This window comes from Rhineura floridana, chromosome 3 (genome assembly GCF_030035675.1).
Source record: "Rhineura floridana isolate rRhiFlo1 chromosome 3, rRhiFlo1.hap2, whole genome shotgun sequence".
Classification (NCBI taxonomy): Eukaryota; Metazoa; Chordata; class Lepidosauria; order Squamata; family Rhineuridae; genus Rhineura; species Rhineura floridana.
Window position 1 is genome coordinate 214,297,608 of NC_084482.1, and position 24,231 is coordinate 214,321,838.

Genomic DNA, 24,231 nt, shown 5'->3' on the forward strand with positions numbered 1-24,231 from the left:
GGGATGCAAAGAGGGTGCAAGGACAAGCGGAGGGGATGCAAAGAGGGTGAAAGGACAAGCGGTGGGGGTGCAAAGAGGGTGCAAGGACAAGCGGTGGGGATGCAAAGAGGGTGCAAGGACAAGCGGTGGGGATGCAAAGAGGGTGCAAGGACAAGCGGAGGGGGTGCAAAGAGGGTGCAAGGACAAGCGGAGGGGGTGCAAAGAGGGTGCAAGGACAAGCGGAGGGGATGCAGAGAGGGTGCAAGGACAAGCGGAGGGGATGCAGAGCGGGTGCAAGGACAAGCGGAGGGGATGCAGAGCGGGTGCAAGGACAAGCGGAGGGGATGCAGAGCGGGTGCAACGACAAGCGGAGGGGATGCAGAGCGGGTGCAAGGACAAGCGGAGGGGATGCAGAGCCGGTGCAAGGACAAGCGGAGGGGATCCAGAGAGGGTGCAAGGACAAGCGGAGTGGATGCAGAGAGGGTGCAAGGACAAGCTGAGGGCATGCAAAGAGAGTGCAAGGACAAGCGGAGGGCATGCAAAGAGGGTGCAAGGACAAGCGGAGGGCATGCAGAGAGGGTGCAAGGACAAGCGGAGGGGATGCAAAGAGGGTGCAAGGACAAGCGGAGGGGATGCAAAGAGGGTGCAAGGACAAGCGGAGGGGATGGAAAGAGGGTGCAAGGACAAGCGGAGGGGATGGAAAGAGGGTGCAAGGACAAGCGGAAGGGATGCAAAGAGGGTGCAAGGACAAGCGGAGGGGATGCAAAGAGGGTGCGAGGACAAGCAGAGGGGGTGCGAGGACAAGCGGAGGGGGTGCGAGGACAAGCGGAGGGGGTGCCAGGAAGAGCAGAGGGGGCGGGCGAGCAGGCTGAGGGAGGCAGGATGAGCGGGGGGGGGCAGGGAGAGTAAGCTGGAAAGGGTAACACATACACTCACCTACACAGCTCTTCACTTCCATTCTGCTGCTTCTGCCTTCTACTCCTCCTTGCCCTCCAGCACTGTCTGACTCTCCACTTCCTCCCTCGTGCCTCCATAGAGCATGAGGGAAGAGCTAAACAGCACAGAAGCCCAGTTTGAGGCACATATCTTTCCTCCACCATTCCACCAATCACAGCAGCAGATGATTTCCCGCTTTCCCCCCCAGTAACGTCCAAATATAACGCAAAAAAGTTACATTTGCAGCTCAAAAGTAATAAATTACCACTCGTTCTGTTACATACAAAATGTAACAAAGTTACCCACTCGTTATGCAAAATAGTAACAAATTACAAGTAACTAGATATTTCTAACAAGTTACTTCCAAGCTCTGGAAACTACTGTCTGTATCAAATTGGTTTTTTGATCACTCTGCCTCTTGATGTAGTAACAGGTAACTCAGAGTCCAAAATCTTCTCTGGTATATCAATGGCACTTTATGCTACAGCTGTTCCACTTTCGTTGTCTTGAGACTCTGATAGGTCTACCTCTGATGGAGGTGCAGTTGCAGTCTCAGTAGTCTCATCCATGTTTGGTTCACAACTTGGAGTGCTTTGAAGGCCTCTTCTGTTCCTTTGGTAGACAACTAAATCATCAGTCTGAACCAAATACGATCTTGGAGTCATGTTTTGTCCAGTCACTCTTGCTGGTTTCCACACTCCATCTTGCCGAACATTAACAGAATCACCAACCTGCAAAGGTGGTAAAGGCTTTGAACCTTTGTCAAAGTAAAGCTTCTGTTTTTCTTGTCTTCTCTTCAGATGTGTCTGTATGTCACCTTTTACCTGCTGAGGTAGTAACAACGGTGCTGAGGTAGGCAACCTGGTTCTTAAATGTCTCCCCATTAAAAGTTGTGCAGGTGAGGCTGTATCTACTGTAGGTGTATTTCTGTAATCCAAAAAACACGTATACACTCTGGAACTTCTACTCTTCTATCTGGCCACCCCTGCAAAATGGCATTTTTCAGGATTTGCAAAATGCTATCATTTTCAGTAGACACGTGAAATTCTTTCAGTTTTGAGTTGGAGATTGGTAAATAAGATAACATGAGGTTAACAGCAACCTCAGCTTCTTCAGAACTTATTCCTTCACCCTGTTCAAGATATGCCTTGGACAGAGTATCAGCAATGATTAATCCTTTGCCTGGTCTATAGTGCACTGGTAATTGATATTTCTGCAGTGTTAACTTGGATTCTTGGAGGTGCATTATGCAAAGGTTTTCTGAAAATTGCCTCCAATGGTTTGTGGTCCGTTTCCACAGTCACTTTTTTGCCATAGATAAATTGATGGAATCTTGTGCATCCAAACACTATTGCCAACATTTCCTTTTCTATTTGGGCATAGTTCTGTCGGGCCGTAGTCATTCCTTTAGAAGCATATGCAAAAGGTGCACCTCTTTGCAACAGTACAGCACCTAAGCCTGTAGAACTAGCGTCCACTGACAGAGTTACAGGTTCTTTCACATTATAATACTTCAAAACAGGGGTTTTGGTAATAGTTCTTTCAACTGTGTGAATGCTGTTTCATGAACTGACATCCAGCAAAATTCAACATCTTGGGCCAACAGCTATCTTAAAGGGGTTGTTACTGTTGACAAATTTGGGATACAATTTGCTAGGTAAGTCACCATTCCTAGAAATCTTTGAAGATCAGCTTTGTTACTTGGGCTGGGCATTTCAGTGATGGCCTCTATTTTAGATGAATCAGGTTTTAGCCCTTCTTTGGTTAAGATGTGTCCTAGATATTTTATTTCAGTCATGGCAAATTTGCATTTCACTTTGTTCAGTTTCAGATTCCTCTCTCGGCACCTGTCCAGAACTCTCTTCGGTCTCTCATCCTGTTCCTGTTTGGTCTTCCCCCACACCAGGATATCATCTATGTAGCATGTGACCCCATCAATACCCTCAAATGTCTGTTGGATCATCCTCTGGTAGACCTCAGGAGCTGAAGAGATACCAAATGGCATTCTTGTAAATCGGTACCTGCCAAAAGGTGTATTAAATGTACATAGCCTGAACTGTTGTCATCTAGCTGAATTTGCCAGAATCCACTACTGGCATCAAGAACAGTAAACAATTCTGCTTCTGCTAGCTTACTGGTAATTTCTTCTACAGTAGGCAATTGAAAATGTTCTCTTAAAATTGCTCTGTTCATATCTCTTGGATCTAAACATATTCTTATCTGGTCCCGGCCAGGCTTGTCTACAACCACAATTGAATTCACCCACTCTGTAGGTTCTTCTACCTTAACTATGACTTTTAATTGCTCCATACGAGTCAGTTCCTTTTGGATTTTATCCCTTAGTGCCACTGGAACCTTCTGAGGTGCATGAATTACAGGTGGAATCTGTGGATTGATTTTGATGGCGTATTTCTCTGGTAAGCAACCTAAGCCTTCAAATACATCTTTGTATTCAAAATCCTGGCAACCAGTCAGCCAAGGTCACAGAAATCCCCATGCAGCACAACCTGACCTGGGGACTGCAGTTAGTGCAGAATGCTGTGGCACGATTGTTGACATGAGTGAGACCCTATCAGCATATAATATTTCTGCTCTGAAATCTGCACTGGTTGCTGATTTACTAACAGGCCAAGTTCAAGGTGTGCTTTTCATGTGACATGTACCACACAGTACTTGGTCTGCTCCTGCAAGAAATCAGTGTTTTAGTATGGGAGCACCTACACTTGGAACTCCCTGCCTATTGACATTAGGCAGGCGCTTCATTGTACTCTTTTCAGCACCTGCTAAAAACATTTTTGTTTAGGCAAGCCTACCCAGGCATGTAGAAGCTATTACTTTTTTATGTTTTTAACTCATTGCTGGTTTTATTATTTTGAATGTTTTAAAATACCTGTCTTTAACTATTTTTGCCAATAATTTTATTGTTTTAATTCCTTCTATAACCCACTCTGAGGTTGTTTTTACAATAAAACAATATAAAAATGTTGTAAATAAAATACATAAATTTTGGGGTCACTGTGGCCCTGGGGTCTCTCCCCTCTTTTAGGCACAAAGGAATTTGCCTTATACCGACTCAGGCCATTTGGCATCATGTAGGTCAGTACTGATGACATGGACGAGCATTGGCTCTCCAGGATTCCAGGCAATAGTCTCTTCCAGAGATTGAATTTTGGACCTTTGCATGCAAAGCAAGTGCCCTACCACTGAGCTACAGCGCTGTTTAAAAAAGTATCTTTTAAAATTGTTCCTTTCAATTCACTAACGCATGCACAGCATACTAGGGCAGATCCACACCGTGCATTTTAAGCACATTCAACATACGTTTGAAGCACATGAATCCCAACACAGAATCATCGGAAATTTAGTTTCTTAAGGGTGTTGTGGAAGAATCAGTCGGAATTTAGAAGTTAAAAAGTCTTCATTAGCCAACGCTTTGGGGATATTCCAATCAGGCCCTCAGAGGAAAAGCTAGCACCCATATTTATATACAGTTAAAAGCAAAGGATTGTTTTCATGGAAACTTACTAAACATCACTCCTTATCTCCCTTCACTGCTTCTGGCAAGAAGGGTTTATGTGCCCTCAGGCCAGGTCAGTCACCAGAAAGCCATTGTAGGAAGAAAGGAGCCTAGTGTTCTGGAGATGTTAGATGGGAGCACTCAGGAGGAAAGGTGGATGCCCCTGAAGGCTGCAATTCTAAATACTAAGGGACTAAGCACCATACAAGTAAATAGAGCTTACTTCTGATTTGGTTTGCATAGTGCTGTTGGAAACGCTTGACTAGGGATTTTCTGCAAAGATATCAAGAAGGGTTTATGTATCCTCAGGCTAGGTCAGTAACCAGAAGGCCATTGTAGGAAGAAAGGTGCCCAGTATTGTGGATATCGATATTCAAGCAGGGCTGACAACCCCCTGCCTGGAATGTCCACTACTGGGCAAGAAACAAACTGTCATGCAACCAACAAGGTGCATCATCAGTGAGTTTAAGGGGGTTGAGCTGAGTGCATGGAATCACTGTTGTTGCTTCTGTGGATGTAAGGGAGTGAGGTTAAAGGTAAATGAAATGCATATAGAAAAACAAAAGACAGTGATGCTTTCCTAAATGCAATACCATACCAACCACAACAAAATTCCTATGAGTAAGGCAGAACACTCACCATCGCACAACCAGGCAGGATTGTTAAACAAAACCCCAAACAAACAAACAAAAATCCTGGCAGCCAGTCAGCCAAAGTGGGAGCATCTATGCTTTGGAACTCCCTGACTATTGACATTAGGCAGCTTCGTGATACTCTTTTCAGCACCTGCTAAAAACAGTTTTGATCAGGCAAGTCTACCCAGGCATGCCAAAGCTATGATGTTTTTATCTGTTCTTAATTCATTGTGCTGACGTTTTGGTGGATATCCTCTTGAACCAGACCCCTAGAAACTTTACTTTTTGTAAAATGAAAGGTGAAAGTCCAGAGATTGAGGTGAGTCACCCAGACAGGACCCCAAAAATCTGGTCTCCAGGCGAAAACCAGAGACCTGAAATTGTAGTCTGGCAACTTCATTGTCGTTTTTGTGAATGCTGAAGACACACCACTTTACCCTGGCCTTTAATACCTGAGATGTATATTTTTAGGACCTATCCCTCTTTGCTTTTTTTAGGTTGTTTTTAATAGCTTTAATGCTGTATTTTAAAACTGTAACCCGCCCTGTGGCCTTCCTTTTTCTTTCTATCAATCTAAAGGTAAGGATTCAGCCTGCCTTTTTCCACCAGTTGTTGTAGAAGGCACATTTTGGTTTTTTTTACTCAAACCACTCTTTTGCAGAGAAGTGCTCCTACACAAAACAAGTGTATTAAAACTATTTTAAAAATTGACCTTGCAGGTGCCAGAATTGGAAAGAAAAAGAAGATGCAGCCTTTTATACACAAGACTCCAAACCTTTGCCAGGCTTGGAGCAACACTCATAGTTTTAAGAATTGTGCAAATCTGGTACGTCAAGAGTTGTATTTTTGTTTTTAAAAAATTAAAGGTGCATGCACATGCATGCCATCAAATCATCTTCATCTTCTTCATCTTCATCTTCTTCATCTTCTTCATCTTCTTCATCTTCTTCATCTTCTTCATCTTCTTCTCCATCTTCTTCTTCTCCATCTTCTTCTTCTCCATCTTCTTCTTCTCCATCTTCTTCTTCTCCATCTTCTTCTTCTTCATCTTCTTCTTCTTCATCTTCTTCTTCTTCATCTTCTTCTTCATCTTCTTTCATCTTCTTCTTCATCTTCTTTCATCTTCTTTCATCTTCTTCATCTTCTTCTTCATCTTCTTCTTCATCTTCTTTCATCTTCTTCTTCATCTTCTTCATCTTCTTCACCATCTTCATCTTCTTCTTCATCTTCTTCATCTTCTTCTTCACCTTCTTCATCTTCTTCACCATCTTCTTCACCATCTTCTTCACCATCTTCTTCACCATCTTCTTCATCTTCTTCTTCATCTTCTTCTTCATCTTCATCATCTTCATCATCTTCATCTGCTTCTTCTTCATCTGCTTCATCTGCTTCTTCTTCATCTTCATCATCTTCATTTTCTTCATCTTCATCTTCTTCTTCTTCATCTTCTTCATCTTCATCTTCTTCTTCTTCATCTTCTTCTTCTTCATCTTCTTCGTAGTATATCCAGCCCTTCCTCCCAACAGGAGCCAAGGGCAGCAAACAAAAACACTATAAAACATCATAAAAAGGCATTAAAATAGGTTACAACAAAACATCTTTAAAAACATTAAAACAAAACATCCCAATGCAATTCTTTGAAAATGACCCTGAAGGTAGGATCAGGGCGACCAAGGTCAATTCAGCCCCATACCAGGCCTGAACCCAGATTGGAACAGGTCAAGATAATGTTTCATCCAAGAGTACTTGCAATTGCTTGTGCCACTACCCTGTCAATCACATTCTCTAAAAGGGGGGTATTTGTGACAAAGGCAGTAGTTGTTCGAAATCAATGGGTCCAAGGTGGGCTTTTTCAGGAGCGGTTGGATCACAGCCTCTTTCAGGGCAGCTAGGACCACTCCCACCCGCAAAAACACGTTGACCACCATGGATCCACTCAGTCAAACCCCCTCAGCAAGCTTTAATAAGCCAAGAAGTGCAAGGGTCGAGAGGACACGTTGCTGGCCGCATCGTCACAAGCACCTTGTCCACGCCATCAGACCGCATCAACTGAAACCGATCCCACGAAGCTGCAGCAGATGTTGTAGTGGGCACCTCACTGGTGACTACGGACAGGTGCTGGCTCAGATCACTTTCCTCTGAGCTGAGAGGTGGTTATGGTCCATTTTCTGCAAACCCTAGCTTTTCTCACTTCAGCTTTTTAACTCCCCCCAAATAACACTGTTTTTATTATGTCCAATGTTTTATTTTCAGAAAGGGAAGTGGGATTCTCTCTGCTCAGTGCCAGTGTGCACACTACCCCACGGCCTCCTCCTCCCAAAATGAGCATTAAGTGGCACCAGAGCAAGGGGAGGGATTATAGGGGAGGAGCAAGAGATCCTGCTCCAAAGAGAGAGGGAGAGAGAGAGAAGGAAGTGGCTTAGACATGGTCTCCAGATTAAACTGGCCAACGGGCAGGAGAGTGATAATCAAAGAGAACCCAAGCGTCTAAAACGTGTTTGGAGAGATTTATTTTAAATACGTTTCAGTCCATAAAAGACAGGAGCATGATAATATCAAAGAGAAATCCACAGCACATTATCGAATCTTGGGGAAGGGAGAAATAATCATTACTTGGAAAACAGAATATGGCTATGTCAACTTTACTCAGAAGAACAAGATGCAACTTAACTATTACAAACAATTATGGCATGCAAAACCAATGTTAATTTTAACTATTATGCAATTCTACTTTCTTTTACTCCCTTCCACCAGTCCAAACTAGTTAAAGCTTCGCTATGGTACAGGTATATAAGCATTTATCCTAAATATTAAGAAAAGAGAAAGAAAGGACAGCTCCCTATCCAAGCAGGGATTCAAAGGAACCAGCTGAATGTAAGGCCCCGCAGATGGGCTCCAGAAGAACAGAGATGAAGGGGGAAAGTTTGAAAAATAAAAGTGAAATATAAACCTCACCTGGGAGTAAGTAAAAATATTAAAATAAGAAATGTATGTACATAAAGAGTAGAAAAGCAAGATCAGTACAAAGTTGATGATGAGCCAAAGTTCCAGCCCCAAAGGACTGAACACCCCAACTTTTCTGCATTCCGATTTGTCGTTTTTTCTCTCCCTAATTTTTCTTATTGAAGATTCAGTTCTGTATTGGGAAATGTCAGGTCACGAGACAAACACCTGCAGAAATTGTTTCCCATAACATTAGGGGTTGAAAGGATCCTCAGCCTTCTCGGGGTATACGGGTGGATTCACCACGGTTACCCAGCACTGCTAATTTCACAGCAGGTCAACATCTTCATTGAGCTATCCACTATGACCCCACGGCCTTATTCCTGGTCAGTCACCGCCAGTTCAGACCCCATGAGCGTATATGTGAAATTAAGGTTTTTGCTCCAATATGCGTAACTTTACATTTGTTGACACTGAATTGCATATGCGATTTCACTGCCCATTCACTCAGTTTGGAGAGGTCCTTTTGGAGCTCTTTGCAATCCTTTTGTTTTAACAACCCTGAACAATTTAGTATCATCAGCAAACTTGACCATCTCACTACTTACCTTTATCTATAGATCATTAATGAACAAATTAAAAAGCGTTAGTCCCAATACCCATCTTTCAGGGACTTCACTTTCTACTTCCCTCCATTGAGAGAATTGTCCATTTATTCCTACTCTCCTTCTGTTTCCTACCCAATCCTGATTCACAAGAAGGACGTCATCTCATATCCCATGACTGCTAACCTTACTCAGAAGTCTTTGGCAAGGTACCTTGTTGAGAGCTTTTTGAAAGCCTAAGTACATTATGTCCACTGGATCACCTCGATCTATATGCTTATTGACACTCAAAGAATTCTAATAGGTCAGTGTGACAGGACTTTCCCTTGCAGAAGCCATGCTTGCTTATTTTATCTTTAACAATACTTCCTACCAATTTTCCTGGGAGAAACATTAAGCTAACCAGCCTGTAATTTCAAGAATTGCCCCTGAAACCTTTTTAAAGATTGGCATTAAATCGGCCACTTTCCAGTCCTCAGGAACGGAGGCAGATGTGAGACACTTCCATATTTTTGGAAGATCAACAATCTCACAATGGAGTGACTTGGGAACTCTAGGGTGGATGCCCTCCCAACCCAGCGATTCCTCATTTTTTCTCTGGACAATTAAGCATAGGGCTTCATCTCTCATCATTGCTATTAGCCTCAGTTCTTCAGACTCCCTTCCTGCAAGTTAGTTCACTCCCAGGATCTGCCCTATATCCTCCACCACCAAATGCAAAGAATTCATTGAGCTTCTCTGCAATCTCCTTATCCTGTTTTACCACATCTTTGCCCTTCTTGTCATCCAAGGGTACAACTGCCTCCCTAGATGGTCTCCTGCTTTGAATGTATTTATTTTTGTTGTTTTTTATGTTTTTACCAATGTGCTCCTTAAATGTTTAGCATCCTATGTCTTCTTGCACTTCTGTTGCCAGAATTTGTGTTTTTTCATTTTCTTCATTCAGCCAGATTTCCATTTTTTGAAGGAAGCCTTCTTACCTCTAATAGCTTCTTTGACTCTGCTTGTTAACCATGCTGGCATCTTCTTGGTCCTGGAGGTATCTTTCCTGATGTGTGGTATACACTCCACTTCAGCTTCTAATACAGTATTTTTAAACAACTCCCAAGCATTTTGGAGTGATTTGATCCTCCTGACTTTGTCTTTCAACTTTCTTTTACCAATCCCGTTATTTTTGGGAAGTATCCTCTTTTGAAAGCAAATGTGACCATGTTGGATTTTCCTGACAACTGGACTTTTACATTTATGTAAATAACATACATACCTCCGTGGTGCAGAGCGGTAAGCAGTGGTAATGCAGCCAAAGCTCTGCTCATGGCCGGAGTTCGATTCCAACAGAAGGAGGAAGTCGAATCTCCGGTAAAAGGGGTCGAGGTCCACTCACCCTTCCATCCCTCCGTGAGTACCCGGCATATGCTGGGGGGTAAAGAAAGGCCGGGGAAGGAACTGGCAATCCCGCCCCATATATACAGTCTGCCTAGTAAACATCACAAGACATCACCCTAAGAGTCGGAAACGACTCGCACTATAAGTGCAGGGACACCTTTACCTTTCTAAACAACAGCAGCATTTCATGTGTCCAGGGTTGCCGCCCCTCTCGTTGGTTCCATGACCAACAGTTCCAGGGCACAGGCACATAATAAATCTAGGAAGTTTACTACTGGGTTGTGAATGCAACACATTTCCCTCCTTCTCAGATAGATGGTCTCCTTCCCCAAGGCCCACATTCTCCTTGACAGCAAGACAGCTACCATCCTGGGAGTGGGGCATAGCTATAGGTTTCCTGAACGCCTTATCCACAAACCTCTCCACTTCTCCAGGTCACCCATCTTGGTCTCAAGGAACCAAACTTGTTCCCAGAGAGCCAGGAGCTTATTGTTTCTCCCAGTGTGATTTTTTAAATTATGTAGCAAAGGTATAATCCGGATTGTTGCTCTTTCGATACTCAAACAAAAACCAGGAGAGGAAGAAACCTCAAGGTGCCTGTCTCAGACAGCAAAAAGCAGTGGGACGATGTGCTGTTCAAATGTTTATTCAGGCATGACATGTTTCAGGGCAGCAAGACCCTTCTTCAAGTGCAACTTACAATCAAACAGAGGCTACATAAATAAATCATAAGGTAATAAGCCTTAAAAGTTTAGATAACAACTAAACCACTAACAAAGTATGTTGTCGGTTTTGTACTTATTTAAATTTTCAAGTGTTATTATCTCATGATTTATTCATGGAGTCTGCATTTGATTGTAAGTTGCCCTTGAAGAAGGATCTTTTTGACCTGAAATACAATGGGCCTAAATGAACATATGAACACTGCACATTCTTGCTACTTTCGGCTCTCTGTTTGACTTGCCACCTTGAGGTTTCTTCCTCTCCTGGGTTTTGTTCAATTTTCAGTGATACCCCATGGTTGCTCTCCTGTCCTCTTTCAATACTCCAGACACTTATAAGGCTCTACACGGTATGGATCCTTTGATGTACATTAAGGCTGGAATTGTGCTTAAAACGTCTTCCATATTAAAAGAATTTACATGGCTTTTCCCGTGTGGATGATTTGATGTGCCATTCTGACCCTTTCCACGCTCCAAACAATAAGTTTTGTCCCCTGAATGACTTCTTCAATGCGAAGTAATTTTATCACTGTGACTGAAGCTCTTTCCACATTCCAAGCGTTTATAGGTTTTCTCCCCTGTGTGAGTTCTTTGATGCTCAGTAAGGTTGCCACTCCGACTGAAACTCTTTCCACACTCCAAGCATTTATAAGGTTTCTCCCCTGTGTGAGTTCTTTGATGCTTGGTAAGGGTGCTGCTCTGACTGAAGCTCTTTCCACACTCCAAGCATTTATAAGGTTTCTCCCCTGTATGAGTTCTATGATGCTCAGTAAGGTCGCCACTCCGACTGAAACTCTTTCCACACTCCAAGCATTTATAAGGTTTCTCCCCTGTATGAGTTCTTTGATGCGAAGTAAGGGCACCACTCCGATTGAAATTCTTTCCACACTCCAAGCATTTATAAGGTTTCTCCCCTGTATGAGTTCTTTGATGCGAAGTAAGGGCGTCACTCCGATGGAAATTCTTTCCACACTCCAAGCATTTATAAGGTTTCTCCCCTGTATGAGTTATTTGATGCTCACTAAGGGTGCCACTCCGACTGAAACTCTTTCCACACTCCAAGCATTTATAAGGTTTGTCCCATTTATGAGTTCTTTGATGCGAAGTAAGGTTGCCACTCTGACTGAAGCTCTTTCCACACTCCAAGCATTTATAAGGTTTGTCCCCTGTGTGAGTTCTTTGATGCGAAGTAAGGTTGCCACTCCGATTGAAGCTCTTTCCACACTCCAAGCATTTATAGGGTTTCTCCCCTGTATGAGTTCTTTGATGCTCAGTAAGGGTGCTATTATGACTAAAGCTTTTTCCACACTCCAAGCATTTATAAGGTTTCTCCCCTGTATGAGTTCTTTGATGCTCAGTAAGGGTGCCATTATGACTAAAGCTCTTTCCACGCTCCACGCATTTATAAGGTTTCTCCCCTGTATGAGTTCTGTGATGCGCAGTTAGGTTGCCACTGTGAATGAAGCTCTTTCCACACTCGAAGCATTTATAAGGTTTTTCTCCTGTATGAGTTCTTTGATGCGAAGTAAGGGTGCCACTCCGATTGAAACTCTTTCCACACTCCAAGCATTTATAAAGTTTGTCCCATTTATGAGTTCTTTGATGCGAAGTAAGGTTGCCACTCTGACTGAAGCTCTTTCCACACTCCAAACATTTATAAGGTTTCTCCCCTGTATGAGTTCTTTGATGCGAAGTAAGGGTGCCACTCCGATTGAAACTCTTTCCACACTCCAAGCATTTATAAGGTTTCTCCCCTGTATGAGTTCTTTGATGCGAAGTAAGGGCGCCATTATGACTAAAGCTCTTTCCACACTCCACGCATTTATAAGGTTTCTCCCCTGTATGAGTTCTGTGATGAACAGTTAGGTTCCCACTGTGAATGAAGCTCTTTCCACACTCGAAGCATTTATAAGGTTTCTCCCCTGTATGAGTTCTTTGATGCGAAGTAAGGTTGCCACTCTGACTGAAGCTCTTTCCACACTCCAAACATTTATAAGGTTTCTCCCGTGTATGAGTTCTTTGATGGTTAGTAAGTTGGGAATGCACAGTGAAGCCCTTTCCACACTCCAAGTATTTATAAGGTTTGTCCCCTGTATGAGTTCTTTGATGCAAAGTAAGGGTGCCACTCTGACTGAAGATCTTTCCACACTCCAAACATTTATAAGGTTTGTACACTGAATGGGTTCTTTGATGCACAGTAAGGTTGCTGCTCTGATTGAAGCTCTTTCCACACTCCAAGCATTCATGCTCTTTCTCCTCTCTATGAGTCATATGTCGGCGCTGATTTAGGCCTTCTTGGCAGTTTAAGATTTTACTGCACTCAGGAGGCCTTCTCATTTCCTTTAGGTGATGAGTTTCCTGTTGAATTTTACATTCACCACTGTGGGAAGCTCTGGATTCATCCCCAGTTTCTGCATTTTGCTCTTCTCTTCTCTCTACTCCATCTTGACTCCCCAATTTTTGTTCCATCTTCTGCTCCTCAGGTCTTTCTGGTAACATTTCTGATGGTTCCCCCTCAGACACGATCCCCCAGACTCCTCCTGATGGGATAAAAAGAAAAGCAAGCATAACGCAAATGCTGTGCATATCTCTCTCTGTGTATGATTTGTACTTTGAAGAAATATATTAACTATATTACAGACCTATTTTAACAGTAGCTGCTTGGTGACAGATTTTGGAAAGGCAACTGAGGAGGCCAGTGTGAGGCGGAGACCAGAGAAAGCTGAGGTGAAAATGGAAAATGGAGGCCTGACTATTATTATTATCATTATTATTAATCATTTATTACCTGCTCTTCGCCCAAACGTCCCAGGGCAGCTTACATCAATTTTAAAATAAAACATTAAAAACATGTATGAAATGGCAGGGTAAAGAGGTGCATCTTCAACATTCATCTAAAACTTTGCAGCAAAGTTGCCGGACGCACCTCAACTTAGGGGCTGTCACAGAGAATGTATTGTATTGCCCCTGGCTGCAGGCTTTACAGGTTTGAGAGAGAGATACCAAGGAATCAATAAGACAGATCTCTAGGTTTCCTTACAAGGAGAGTTTATTGAGTAACTTTCAGGGTGCACGCGGACCCAATAGTGGAACAGACTGCAAGGTGCCTGCACAGAACGTTGACCAGTCTGAACCCCGAACTGGGCAACAAGAGTGACTTATAGAGCAAAATCTTTGGCAAGGCACAAATACATGATCAGTTGCTACCTTACATTAAATCATCGCTTCTTGGCAGAATACATGATTAATTGTTCTATATCAAGCTAAGCATCAAACGAGATTCTATAAATACATCTATTGGCAAATACCTATAATGACAACAATTGATGGCTATCTTTGAAGCATCTTAAAGCATTTGATCTTGAAGCATCATAGCCCTTGATTGATTATCTTGTTTACATACACTAAAAGTGGGAAGACATTGTGCTAATTAGCACTACTAGCCAGCAGATCATCTTGACCTCTAAAGGCTACTCTTCTTGGCAGCGTTCGCTCCTTAGTTGCCTTAGATAAGACTTGGAGCTGCTATCCATGGCAGTGCATCAAAAGGTCCAGCCACTCCCCGGCAAGGCCATCTTATTAGCTAGATAAGGACCAGGTGAGCAGTGAGCTGAGTTACACATTGACCGTTCCTTGACCTATCTCTCTAAGCTGCCAGAATGAGCTAACAAGGTACTTTCCCGAAATAATATATAATAATAACAATAATAAAATTTTATTTATGAGTCGCCTATCTGGCTGAATTAACGGCCACTCTAGGCGACGTACATTAACACAGTAAAATACAATATAAAACCCATGAGAACCACAATCAATAATTAATCTAAGCATCACCCTACCAGTTAATAACAGCATTAAGCTAATCCACCCGAGAGATCCCATAGGCCTGCCTGAACAGCCAGGTCTTCAAGGCCCGGCGGAAACCTATCAGGGAGGGGGCGTGGCGAAGATCGAAAGGAAGGGAATTCCAGAGGGTGGGGGCCACAATCGAAAATGCCCTCTCTCTGGTCCGCACCAGCCTAGCTATTTTAACTGGTGGGACCGAGAGAAGGTCTTGTATGGCTGATCTCGTCGGGTGGCATAATTGGCGACGCTGGAGGCGCTCCTTCAGATAAACTGGGCCAAAACCGTATAGGGCTTTAAAGGTCAACACCAACACCTTGAATTGGGCCCGGTAAACAACTGGTAGCCAGTGTAGATCTACTAACACCGGAGTGATATGATCACGGCGACGGCTGCTCTTAATCAAACGTGCCGCCGCATTCTGTATCAGCTGTAATTTCCGGACCATTTTCAAGGGTAACCCCACGTAGAGCGCATTACAGTAATCTAAGCGGGAGGAGACCAGGGCATGTATCACCCGCGGGAGCAGATGGGTAGGAAGGTAGGGTTGCAGCCTCCGTATTAGATGTAATTGATACCAAGCTGCCTGGCTCACTGCTGAGATCTGAGCCTCCATGGACAGCTGGGAGTCAATAATGACCCCGAGGCTACAGACTTGGTCTTTCAGGGGTAACCTTACCCCATTGAACACCAGGTCTATATCTCCTAACCTTCTCTTGTCTCCCACGAGTAAAACCTCGGTCTTGTCGGGGTTTAGTTTCAGCCTATTCCTTCCCATCCATGGTATCCACAGCCAACTCTGGTGAGGACTTAAACGAGAGATAGAGCTGAGTGTCATCCGCATATTGGTGACACTGCAGCCCAAATCTCCTGATGATGGCCCCCAGCGGCTTTACATAGATGTTGAATAGCATGGGGGAGAGGATAGAACCCTGTGGTACTCCACAATTAAGAGGCCAAGGGTCTGAAACCTCATCCCCCAATGCCACCCGTTGATGCCTGTCTGAGAGATAGGAACGGAGACACCGTAAAACAGTGCCCCCTATTCCTAATCCCTCCAGGCAATCTAAAAGGATACCGCGGTCAACGTTATCGAAAGCCGCTGAGAGATCCAGGAGGACAAGGAAGGTATATTCTCCCCTATCCAACGCCCTCCTCATATCATCCACCAGAGCGACGAAGGCTGTTTCAGTTCCATGTCCAGTCCTGAAGCCCGATTGGAATGGATCTAAATAATCTGCTTCATCCAAGTGTGTCTGTAACTGTTTGGCCACCGTTCGCTCAATCACCTTGCCCAAGAATGGTAAATTAGAGACTGGGCGGAAGTTATTCAACTCTTGGGGATCCAAGAAGGATTTTTTCAAGATAGGCTTTATTACTCCCACCTTGAGGGCTGATGGCATTGCGCCCTCTTTCAAGGATGCATTTACCACTGCCTTGATCCCTTCGCTCAGCCTCTCTTTGCAGCTCATAATGAGCCACGAGGGGCAAGGATCAAACAGACAGGTGGTTGGCTTCACAGTAGAGAGCACCTTGTCCACTTCCTCAGAGGGAAGAGGCTGAAACCGATCCCACCGGACCGGAATGCAACTGGCCGACTCTGGCTCATTTCCTGTATCCACGGCGTACGGAATCATGCTCTTCAGGCACTCGATTTTATCGGCAAAGTGTTTAGCAAATGTGTCACAGGAGGCTTTACAATGTTCCATGGGTTCTTGAGCAACTGGACCGACCAGGCTTCAGACCACTTGGAACAACCTCCTGGGACAGCACTCTGCGGATGCAATAGAGGCAGCAAAGAATTCCCTCTTTGTTGCCTTTGTTGCCACCTGGTAGGCCGCTATTGCTGCTCTAACCAGTGTCCGATCATCTTCAGAGCGAGATTTCCGCCACCGGCGCTCTAGTCGTCTCACCTCCTGTCTCAGACCCCGCAACCGTGGTGTATACCAGGGTGCTATCTGAGCTCTATTCAGGGGGAGAGGACGTTTCGGAGCCACCTGGTCTACTGCCCTAGTGATCTCCCTGTTCCACTCCATCACCAGGGTTTCGACCGGGCGTCCTTCAGCCGGCTCCAAATCTCCCAGCGCATTCAGGAATTCTATTGGATCCATCAGGCGTCTGGGGCGGACCATCCTAATAGGTCCTTGTCCCCTGCGGAGGGTGTGTGGCATTGAGAGGTCCATATTCACCAGGTAGTGATCTGACCATGACACGGGGTTAGAAACAATAGTCCCCATTTCCAGAGCACTTTCCTCCCCTCCCGAGACAAACACAAGGTCAAGAGCATGACCGGCTACATGGGTGGGCCCTGTGTTACTAAGGTGCAGTTCCCAGGAAGTCATGGTTTCCATGAAATCTCGAGGGGCTCCAGTGAGGACGGTCTCGGCGTGCACGTTGAAGTCCCCCAGAACCAATAGGTTGGGGGAAAGCATCCGCACGCCTGAGACCACCTCGAGCACCTCGGTCAGGGAGTCTGCTGTGCAGCGGGGTGGGCGGTACACAAGCAGAATCCCTAAACTGCCCTTTGGGCCCAACCTCCAGTGCATGCAGTCAACAAACTTGGTCTCATGGAGAGGGGGTCTGGCGAAAACCAAGGATCCCCGATAGATGACTGCCACTCCCCCTCCCCGCCTACCAACCCTCGGCTGCTGTGCGTATTGGAAACCGGCTGGACACATGGCCCCAAGCAAAGGAGCTGAGGCCTCATCCAGCCAGGTCTCCGTAATACACATCAGGTCTGCATTCTCATCCAGGATCATATCATGGATAAGCGTTGTTTTTTGCACGACAGATCTGGCGTTACACAGCAGCAGTCGAAGGTCGGATGGAGTCCCGCGTCCCCCAGTTGTCTTCTGGTCGCGAACAGGCCCGGAACAGGGGATGGATATTATGCATCTATCCCTTGTTCCCCTAAACTGGCGTGGCCTGCCACCCGCACCTTTCCAGGATCTGCTGCCTAGCCTTTTAATATCATGGCTCCCCACCCTCCCCACGGTACTCCCCTCTGGTCTGCACATGCCCCACTCCTTATCCGCCAATCAGGCAAGCCCCCCACCCCTAAAACTGGACCAGAATATCTTAAATCCAACAGGTATCCAAATCCCTGCTACAAGTCACTCCTCTCCAGCTGGTAAGTCAGAGCAGTAGATGGAAATTCCTGTGTAGCAGTTTTTTGGACTAACAGCCAATGAAAGGGTTTTGCCTGCTGGAGATGTCTCCTTCTTCCTGGCCGTCACCAGATTCAATTCATGGTGTGGCAGCTATCTTTAGAGGGCTGCGCTGCTCTAAATAAATAATACAGTCCTCGTAGCAGTCTGGCCAGTCTCGGGGGAGCCCACAAACCGGGCACTTTCACTAATTCCAGTTAGATGATTAATATCCTCCAGCTATATCTCTCATGCATAGATGTTATTGGATGGGTGTCCCTCCTTGCAGATGTTCTCGAATGTCTGTAGATGGTTGTATTTCTTAAAGCTTGAATCTGTAATGGTTAGCCCAGCAGAGCTTACCAGTATCAGCTAAAGCAGAAGAACAGCAGGTTGTCCACGGAATTTCACTGATATAACCCAGCCAAGCAATGGCCGCCGTAAAGCAACACAGCTGTCCTGTGTCAGTTCTCTTGTTGGGTAATATTAGATTAGCTTCCTCTTCCTCTTCCCCTCAGAGTTGCTGAGTCATAGATGACAAAATATAGGCTTGCAAAAAGGTTTCTCACGGATAATCACCGGCAGCATTTACCTCACAGGACAGAAATAGCCCAGCAGTCAAACGGTGGTAAAACTTACATTGTCTTATTTCTCAAAAGCTATGGCTGTAGCTGTCGCTATGACTAAGAGTCTTATCCCATCAATTGAGATATTCCTTATAATGCTCCTTTTTAAATTGCTTTCAGTTGCAATTGCTTTTCAGTTGTAAACACGGCTCTAAGCTGCTTTGGTTTGCGAACAGATTGGAACGCAAATCCCCAGTTGCAATATGATCTTCAAGGCCACTCGGTAGCGTCTCCACAATTAGGTCCAAAACAGAGTGCAATTAAGATAAAATTCCCAACTTACACTCTCCTCAGATGACGCTCACCAGGTTGATAATTTATAACAGCAAAGCAGCAGAATAACACACAGCAGAAGCATCAAAAGGTGGTAAATTGTGGAGCCTCCAAACAACACGTCTTTCTTCCTTCCTTTCTTCAGTTTCCTACAAAAAGCTAGTAACAGAGCATCTTGGCACCCTTCAACTGACTTCTTGGCAGGCTCAAGCGGCCTCACTCACTAGCATCACTGATAAGACACCATAGCAAGGTTACATGGATCCACCTTACGCTGAATGCTAAACTCTAGAGAGAACTAAGGCTGGGGTGGGGGAATACAAGCCCCCATGCCTAGAGGCAGCTATTCTGCTGGTGAAGTTGCTCACCAGCCAATACATTACAGAAGATGGGTAAAAATACTTTGAGAAGCATGTGAGAGGGGGAAAGTAAGAAAGAATAAGCCTTCTCCACTTAGACCCTCTGAATCAGCAAATTCTGCCTAAAATGGGGAGGCTGACTCTGGGATTCACCACCACAATATGCAGGCATGGCCACCAACCTGGATGGCATTAAATGAAGATTAGACAAATTCAAGGAGGAAAAGGCCATCAATGACTCCTAGCCTTGAGGCCTACGTACGACATCCAGTGTCAGAGGCAGTATACTCCTAAACAGCCATTCCTGGGAATCTCTGGAAGAAGGCTGTTGCACTCAGGTTCCCCCTGTGGGCTTCCCAGAGGCATCTGTTTGGACACTGTGATGCTGGACCAGACGGCCTTGGGCCTGATTCAGGAAGGCTCTTCACAGGTCGTGGTCAAAGTTTCATGGGAAAACCTCAGTGGAGCCAACAGACTCCCTCAGAGGAAGCCCCAGAAGTAAAGAGACAGGCCCCCTGCAACTAGTCCTTCTGTGCCAAGGACGGACCCACTTTGGCTGTTCCCCAACCCGCCTCCCCGATGATCTCTCTCCTACCTCAGCTGGCTGCACGGTGGCTGTTTGCCCTCCAAGGAAAGGGGGAAGGACCCAGAATGTCACTCTGAGGCCATTTCGCAGCCCACATAGAAAAAAAGAGGCCCAGTTATTATCGAATTAGTACACAGCCCTATTTAGTCCAACCGCTCAAGTCAACATTTAAAATGAGGTTCTTGAATTGCCACAACAGGCAGGGGGTGGTGACCAAACAGAAATCAAAAGTACGTTGCATATGAATGAATCAGGGGGAGGGCAGAACTATGTAATAGTATAATTGAAAAATGATTATATAGAACAACGAAACAGAATAACATACTCATGAACCTTTTAAGCCTAACTCTACTCAGAAGAAGAACATGCTACGGGGAAATTAACTGTTGCTGAATCCTACACTGGCCCATCTAAACTCCACCCGCCCTCTAGTTAAACCTTTTCTCTGCTGATCTAACTATATGGCCATTTCACTGAAGGCAAGAACATCCCTCCTGAACCTCCTTTTCCCTTCCGTATTCGGAAAACCTCTTTCCTCTCCTCTCTTGAGCTTTACTTGGTAGCCCATTTCTCACCCCCCCGCCTCAAAATCCTCAGCCGCGTCTGGCCTTTCCACCTCACCTCTCAACTATATATTTAAAATCATCATTCTTTTAAAATGATTTTTAGAAAAGGATGCCCCTTCCACTCCGACCGCCGCTTCTCCTCCCTTGACAATGGATGAGACTCCCACACCCTTCCTCGTCCCCCCTCTCAGCCTCAGATTGTTCTCTCCCCCACTCTCCAAATCCAGGTGCTGTGGACAACTATGCTCGTTCGCCAGCTGAGAGCAGAAAGGACCCAGGTCTCCTTCGGGAGTCTTTCTCTACGGCTGCTTTCAGGGAAGGCCGCAACCAGCACCAGAAAAGCAGAAGAGGACCAATATTTTGAAACGTTTCAACTCACAGATGGCGGGGAGGGGTCTTTTTATTGGCTTGAAAGGCAAGGGGCTGTTTACTGGGAGGAGATCTGGGCAAGGGGGAGAGGCTACCAATTCCTGTCTATATTCTGATGGGCATATACATAGATATGCACACATATACATATATATATATATATATACAGAGAAAGCGAGATAGAGATTGACACTATAGTGGTTTTCCCTGGTTACTAGAATGAATTACTCAATGCTCAGAAGAAAATCAAATGCAGTATTGAGGCATGTGCCAAGTTCCAGTTGAACCAGGCTAAAGCTACTCAATGATTAAAAACATTGTGGGAGTTTCAAAAAACCCAAAACCTTTTAACATAAGCCTGGCATGAGTGTGAAGCACCACTCTCGACCACTTTTTCCCCCCAACCGTGCTCATGCACTTTTATCATGCGCCTCGCACAAGTGTAGAGGAGTAACTCTTGCCAACGTTTTATTCTGGCTCTGCTCCTGTGCTTCTAACATCCAGCTGTAGTGGTTGGGCTAGAACCTGGGAGACTAGGGTTCAAATCCCCACTCAGCCATGAAGCTCACTGGGTGATCTTGGGCCAGTCACTGCCTCTCATCCTAACCTACCTCACAGGGTTGTTGTAGGGATTAAATGAGGAGGGGGAGAACTCATGTATGCCACCTTGAACTTCTTGGACAAAAAGGTGCGATAAAAATGCAATAAACAAACGTATTCTCTCTGCCCTGCTACTTTAAAGGGCCAGCTTGCTTTGCTCAAATAAGCGGCAACCTTGATTCTGGGAGAGAATCAAAAACTGAGGAGGGCTGGCAGGAATGTATTTCACAATCTCAATATTAAAATATCAAGGCTGAATTAAAGAGGGAAAGAAGGAACGTGAAGAATCTGCCTTACACCGAGTCAAACCACGGATCCGTCTAGCTCGGGATTGTCTCCTTGGGGATTTCCCAGGAATACTCCAAACAGAAGGGACCCAGCAGGAGGGCAGAGCTGGGATCTGCGGGGCAGGATTGCACCCTCAAATCCTGGGGGTCCCCTGATGGAAAGGGGCTCCTAAAAGGGGGTCTCGCTTTCTTCCAAATTCCCCTCCTCCCTGCCCACCGCCCCAAATTGCGCACCTCGATCTCGGGTCTCCCTCCGCGCAGCTTCTCCCACACCTCCGCAAGCAGAAAGAGACGTCCTCCCTCCCGGCATTCCTTTCGGGTAGGCGGGACAAGAAAGGGAAGTCCCTCTATGGCAACCTCCCCGTCTGCTCTAGGAACGCCTGCTCTTTTGTAGTCGGTATTAACCATTAAAGAGCACACCGGCTGAAGACCCCTCGGCTGTTTCTCACAGAGCTAAGGGGGAAAGGGGGTCAGCAACATTCTGGACTGTGTCAGTCCTCCATGTTAAAAAATAAAATACAAATCTTGTGCACATTTTTAATAAATAGGCTGTCTGTGAAAAGTAGTGAAAGTGTTTGGGGTGGATTCTTGGAGATGTGTGTGTGTGTGTGTATGTATGTTTTGTTGTTATATGCCTTCAAGTCGATTACAACTTATGGCGACCCTATGAATCAGTGACCTCCAAGAGCATCTGTCATGAACCACCCTGCTCAGATCATGTAAGTTCAGGTCTGTGGCTTCCTTTATGGAATCCATCTCTTGTTTGGCCTTCCTCTTTTTCTACTCCCTTCTGTTTTTCCCAGCATTATTGTCTTTTCTAGTGAATCATCTCATTATGTGTCCAAAGTATGATAACCTCAGATATATGGGGGACCACAGAGGGAGATGGAGATGTGTGTTGCTTATTTATGAAATAAAAAGATTCCATAAAATATTATAGGAAATAATTCATTACTTATTCTTCTGTACTTTGATTTGCATTAGTGTCCTCATTAATGGGCAATATACACCTTTAGAACTATAGAAATCATGTTATTTTCAATGTTTAGTTACATTGTATATGAGTTTATATGGTATCATTTCATTATTTCAAATTTATTCATTTTCCATGTCCTTTTTTCATTGGTTTTAGTGCCTTTGTAATAACACTTTTTTCACTGTCAATTTCAGTCAGTGCCACCTATAGGGATCTTTTGTATTTACTTCCAAGAAGTAGTCATTCTCACTGAAATTAGTACCGTATTCCATTTAGAATCTAGAAACCATCCTATTTTCAGTAAATGGCTACACCTACATGAATGGATGTGCTCTTTAGTTTACAGCTTTTAAGAGCCAGTTGCTCTTTTGGATTCAGTTTGCTACACTTATGAGAAAGCAGTTTGATATTTGTACAAGATATTTTAGCATGTCAGCCTGAGGTGCATCTATTATCTTTCACATAGAGCAGAGAAAATTAAACATTAATCAGGGTAAACACTTAGCAGTCCAAAGTCTAAGGATTTCATACAAATATCTTGCAAATGCTTTCCTAACCTGTTTCTCTTCTCTTTTCTTGTTTACACTACTTTGCATTTCAGCATATACATTTATTCGGAAGATCTTTTTTGGCTACTCTCTTAGTAAACGAAACAGAACCATTCTATGTGTCATTCTTTGCTTTCACAATTCTGAGACAAAGCTAGGAAATCTGAAACAAAGTTAAGGCCGGGCTTTCACAATTAACTCCCTCCTTTCAGCCTTCTGTTGCCTAAACCACTTGAACATGGGAAAGGATTTGGCTTGCCAACTTCTTTTCCAACCCTGCTCCTGAGATAGGCTTTTATCAAAAACTACAAAACAGATGCTTATGCATTGTCCGAGGCTGCTTTTGGGAGGACGGTGCTACAGCACCTTCTCCCAGGACATTCATCTACTACAACACAGCTAATTGCATGGCTCCGCTTTGGTATGTTCCACCTGAGATCATCTTTCCATGCACAGGAGAAGAGACATTTGGCCTTACTGTAAAACGGTCTCTTCTGTGCATGTCAAGATGATCTCAGGGCCACTCCCTATGGGGTGCTGGGCTGCCAACATTGATTCTATTTTTCTATATTAACAGAGAGTGGGTGAGTGCCGTTCTGTTTTCCGGTCTCTTTGGTTGCTATGATGTATGTTTACTTGTCTAGTTGGCTTGTAGGGCCAGTTCTAAACGGCGGCCAAGTGGAGCACTGGCCTGAGGGCCCCTGGAGCTACAAGGGCCCCTCTGCTCCCCTTCTGTGATCCGCAGCAGCAGCCGCGGATCACAGGACAGGAGCTTCAGAGCTGCCCGCCATCCCCATGCTTCACCTACCTTTCTCTCTGCTGTTTTATGTGGCTGCGAGCACTGTGCGCGCAGGGTTGCCATCAATCACGATGGCGGCCGAGGTTTCCCAAGGGCCCCGGCCTGCCTGGGACTGGCCCTGTTGGCTTGTTATCAAAGTACTGTAACGAGTAGCCACAGAGAACTGGAAGTCCCTGCAAAATCAAACAGAGCTCTTTCTGCCTTCAACCACTAGGTGGAGGTAGTTACTGTAATATTTGCAAGCGTTGAAATGAACTCCAAACACTGACAAACTTTACTGAACAGTCTGTTGCAGCATAACCAAGAGCTCTACTTTCGTTTTCCTACTGGTCCCACCCCCAACTGATTCCCCATACAACTGCTTCTAATTCACTTGAATTCCTACTCACATTACATCTCCCTTTTTTTAAAAAAAAAAAGATAGAAACTACCAGAGCTTGGAAGATTACTTTTAAAACGTAATAAATTACAGTTACAATTGCTTGGCCGAAAAGTAGTAATTACAGTTACAATTACAATTGCTCTGAAAG

General features: G+C 44.8%; 2 protein-coding genes across 4 annotated transcripts; both read right to left on the reverse strand.

The window, feature by feature from the left end:
- Window positions 1-5,882: 5,882 nt before the first annotated feature.
- LOC133381553 (probable ATP-dependent RNA helicase ddx55) lies at window positions 5,883-11,224 on the reverse strand. The gene is made up of 2 exons (XM_061620806.1): window positions 11,144-11,224; window positions 5,883-6,618 (listed from the first exon to the last, which is right to left on the reverse strand). Exons 1-2 carry the CDS (start codon window positions 11,176-11,178, stop codon window positions 6,186-6,188), a joined length of 468 nt encoding a protein of 155 aa, XP_061476790.1. The 5' UTR covers window positions 11,179-11,224; the 3' UTR covers window positions 5,883-6,185.
- LOC133381544 (zinc finger protein 420-like) lies at window positions 6,644-23,833 on the reverse strand. Of its 3 annotated transcripts, none has more exons than XM_061620776.1 (2): window positions 23,711-23,833; window positions 6,644-13,263 (listed from the first exon to the last, which is right to left on the reverse strand). In XM_061620776.1, exon 2 carries the CDS (start codon window positions 13,220-13,222, stop codon window positions 11,231-11,233), a length of 1,992 nt encoding a protein of 663 aa, XP_061476760.1. In that variant the 5' UTR covers window positions 13,223-13,263; window positions 23,711-23,833; the 3' UTR covers window positions 6,644-11,230. The 3 variants fall into 3 exon arrangements, with proteins under 3 accessions (XP_061476760.1, XP_061476759.1, XP_061476761.1); XM_061620775.1 differs by lacking the exon at window positions 23,711-23,833 and adding an exon at window positions 21,613-21,686; XM_061620777.1 differs by lacking the exon at window positions 23,711-23,833 and adding an exon at window positions 19,566-19,638.
- Between the last annotated feature and the right edge of the window lie 398 nt (window positions 23,834-24,231).

Excerpts from the sequence above, each read along its gene's own strand:
- LOC133381553 (XM_061620806.1), bottom strand. The coding sequence starts at position 11,178 with ATGGCACATCAAATCATCCACACGGGAAAAGCCAT. Across the intron at positions 6,619-11,143 it reads ATCCACACGGGAAAAGCCAT|TGTTTTTGTTTGCTGCCCTT; the intron begins GTAAATTCTTTT and ends GATGTTTTATAG.
- LOC133381544 (XM_061620776.1), bottom strand. The coding sequence starts at position 13,222 with ATGTTACCAGAAAGACCTGAGGAGCAGAAGATGGAACAAAAATTGGGG.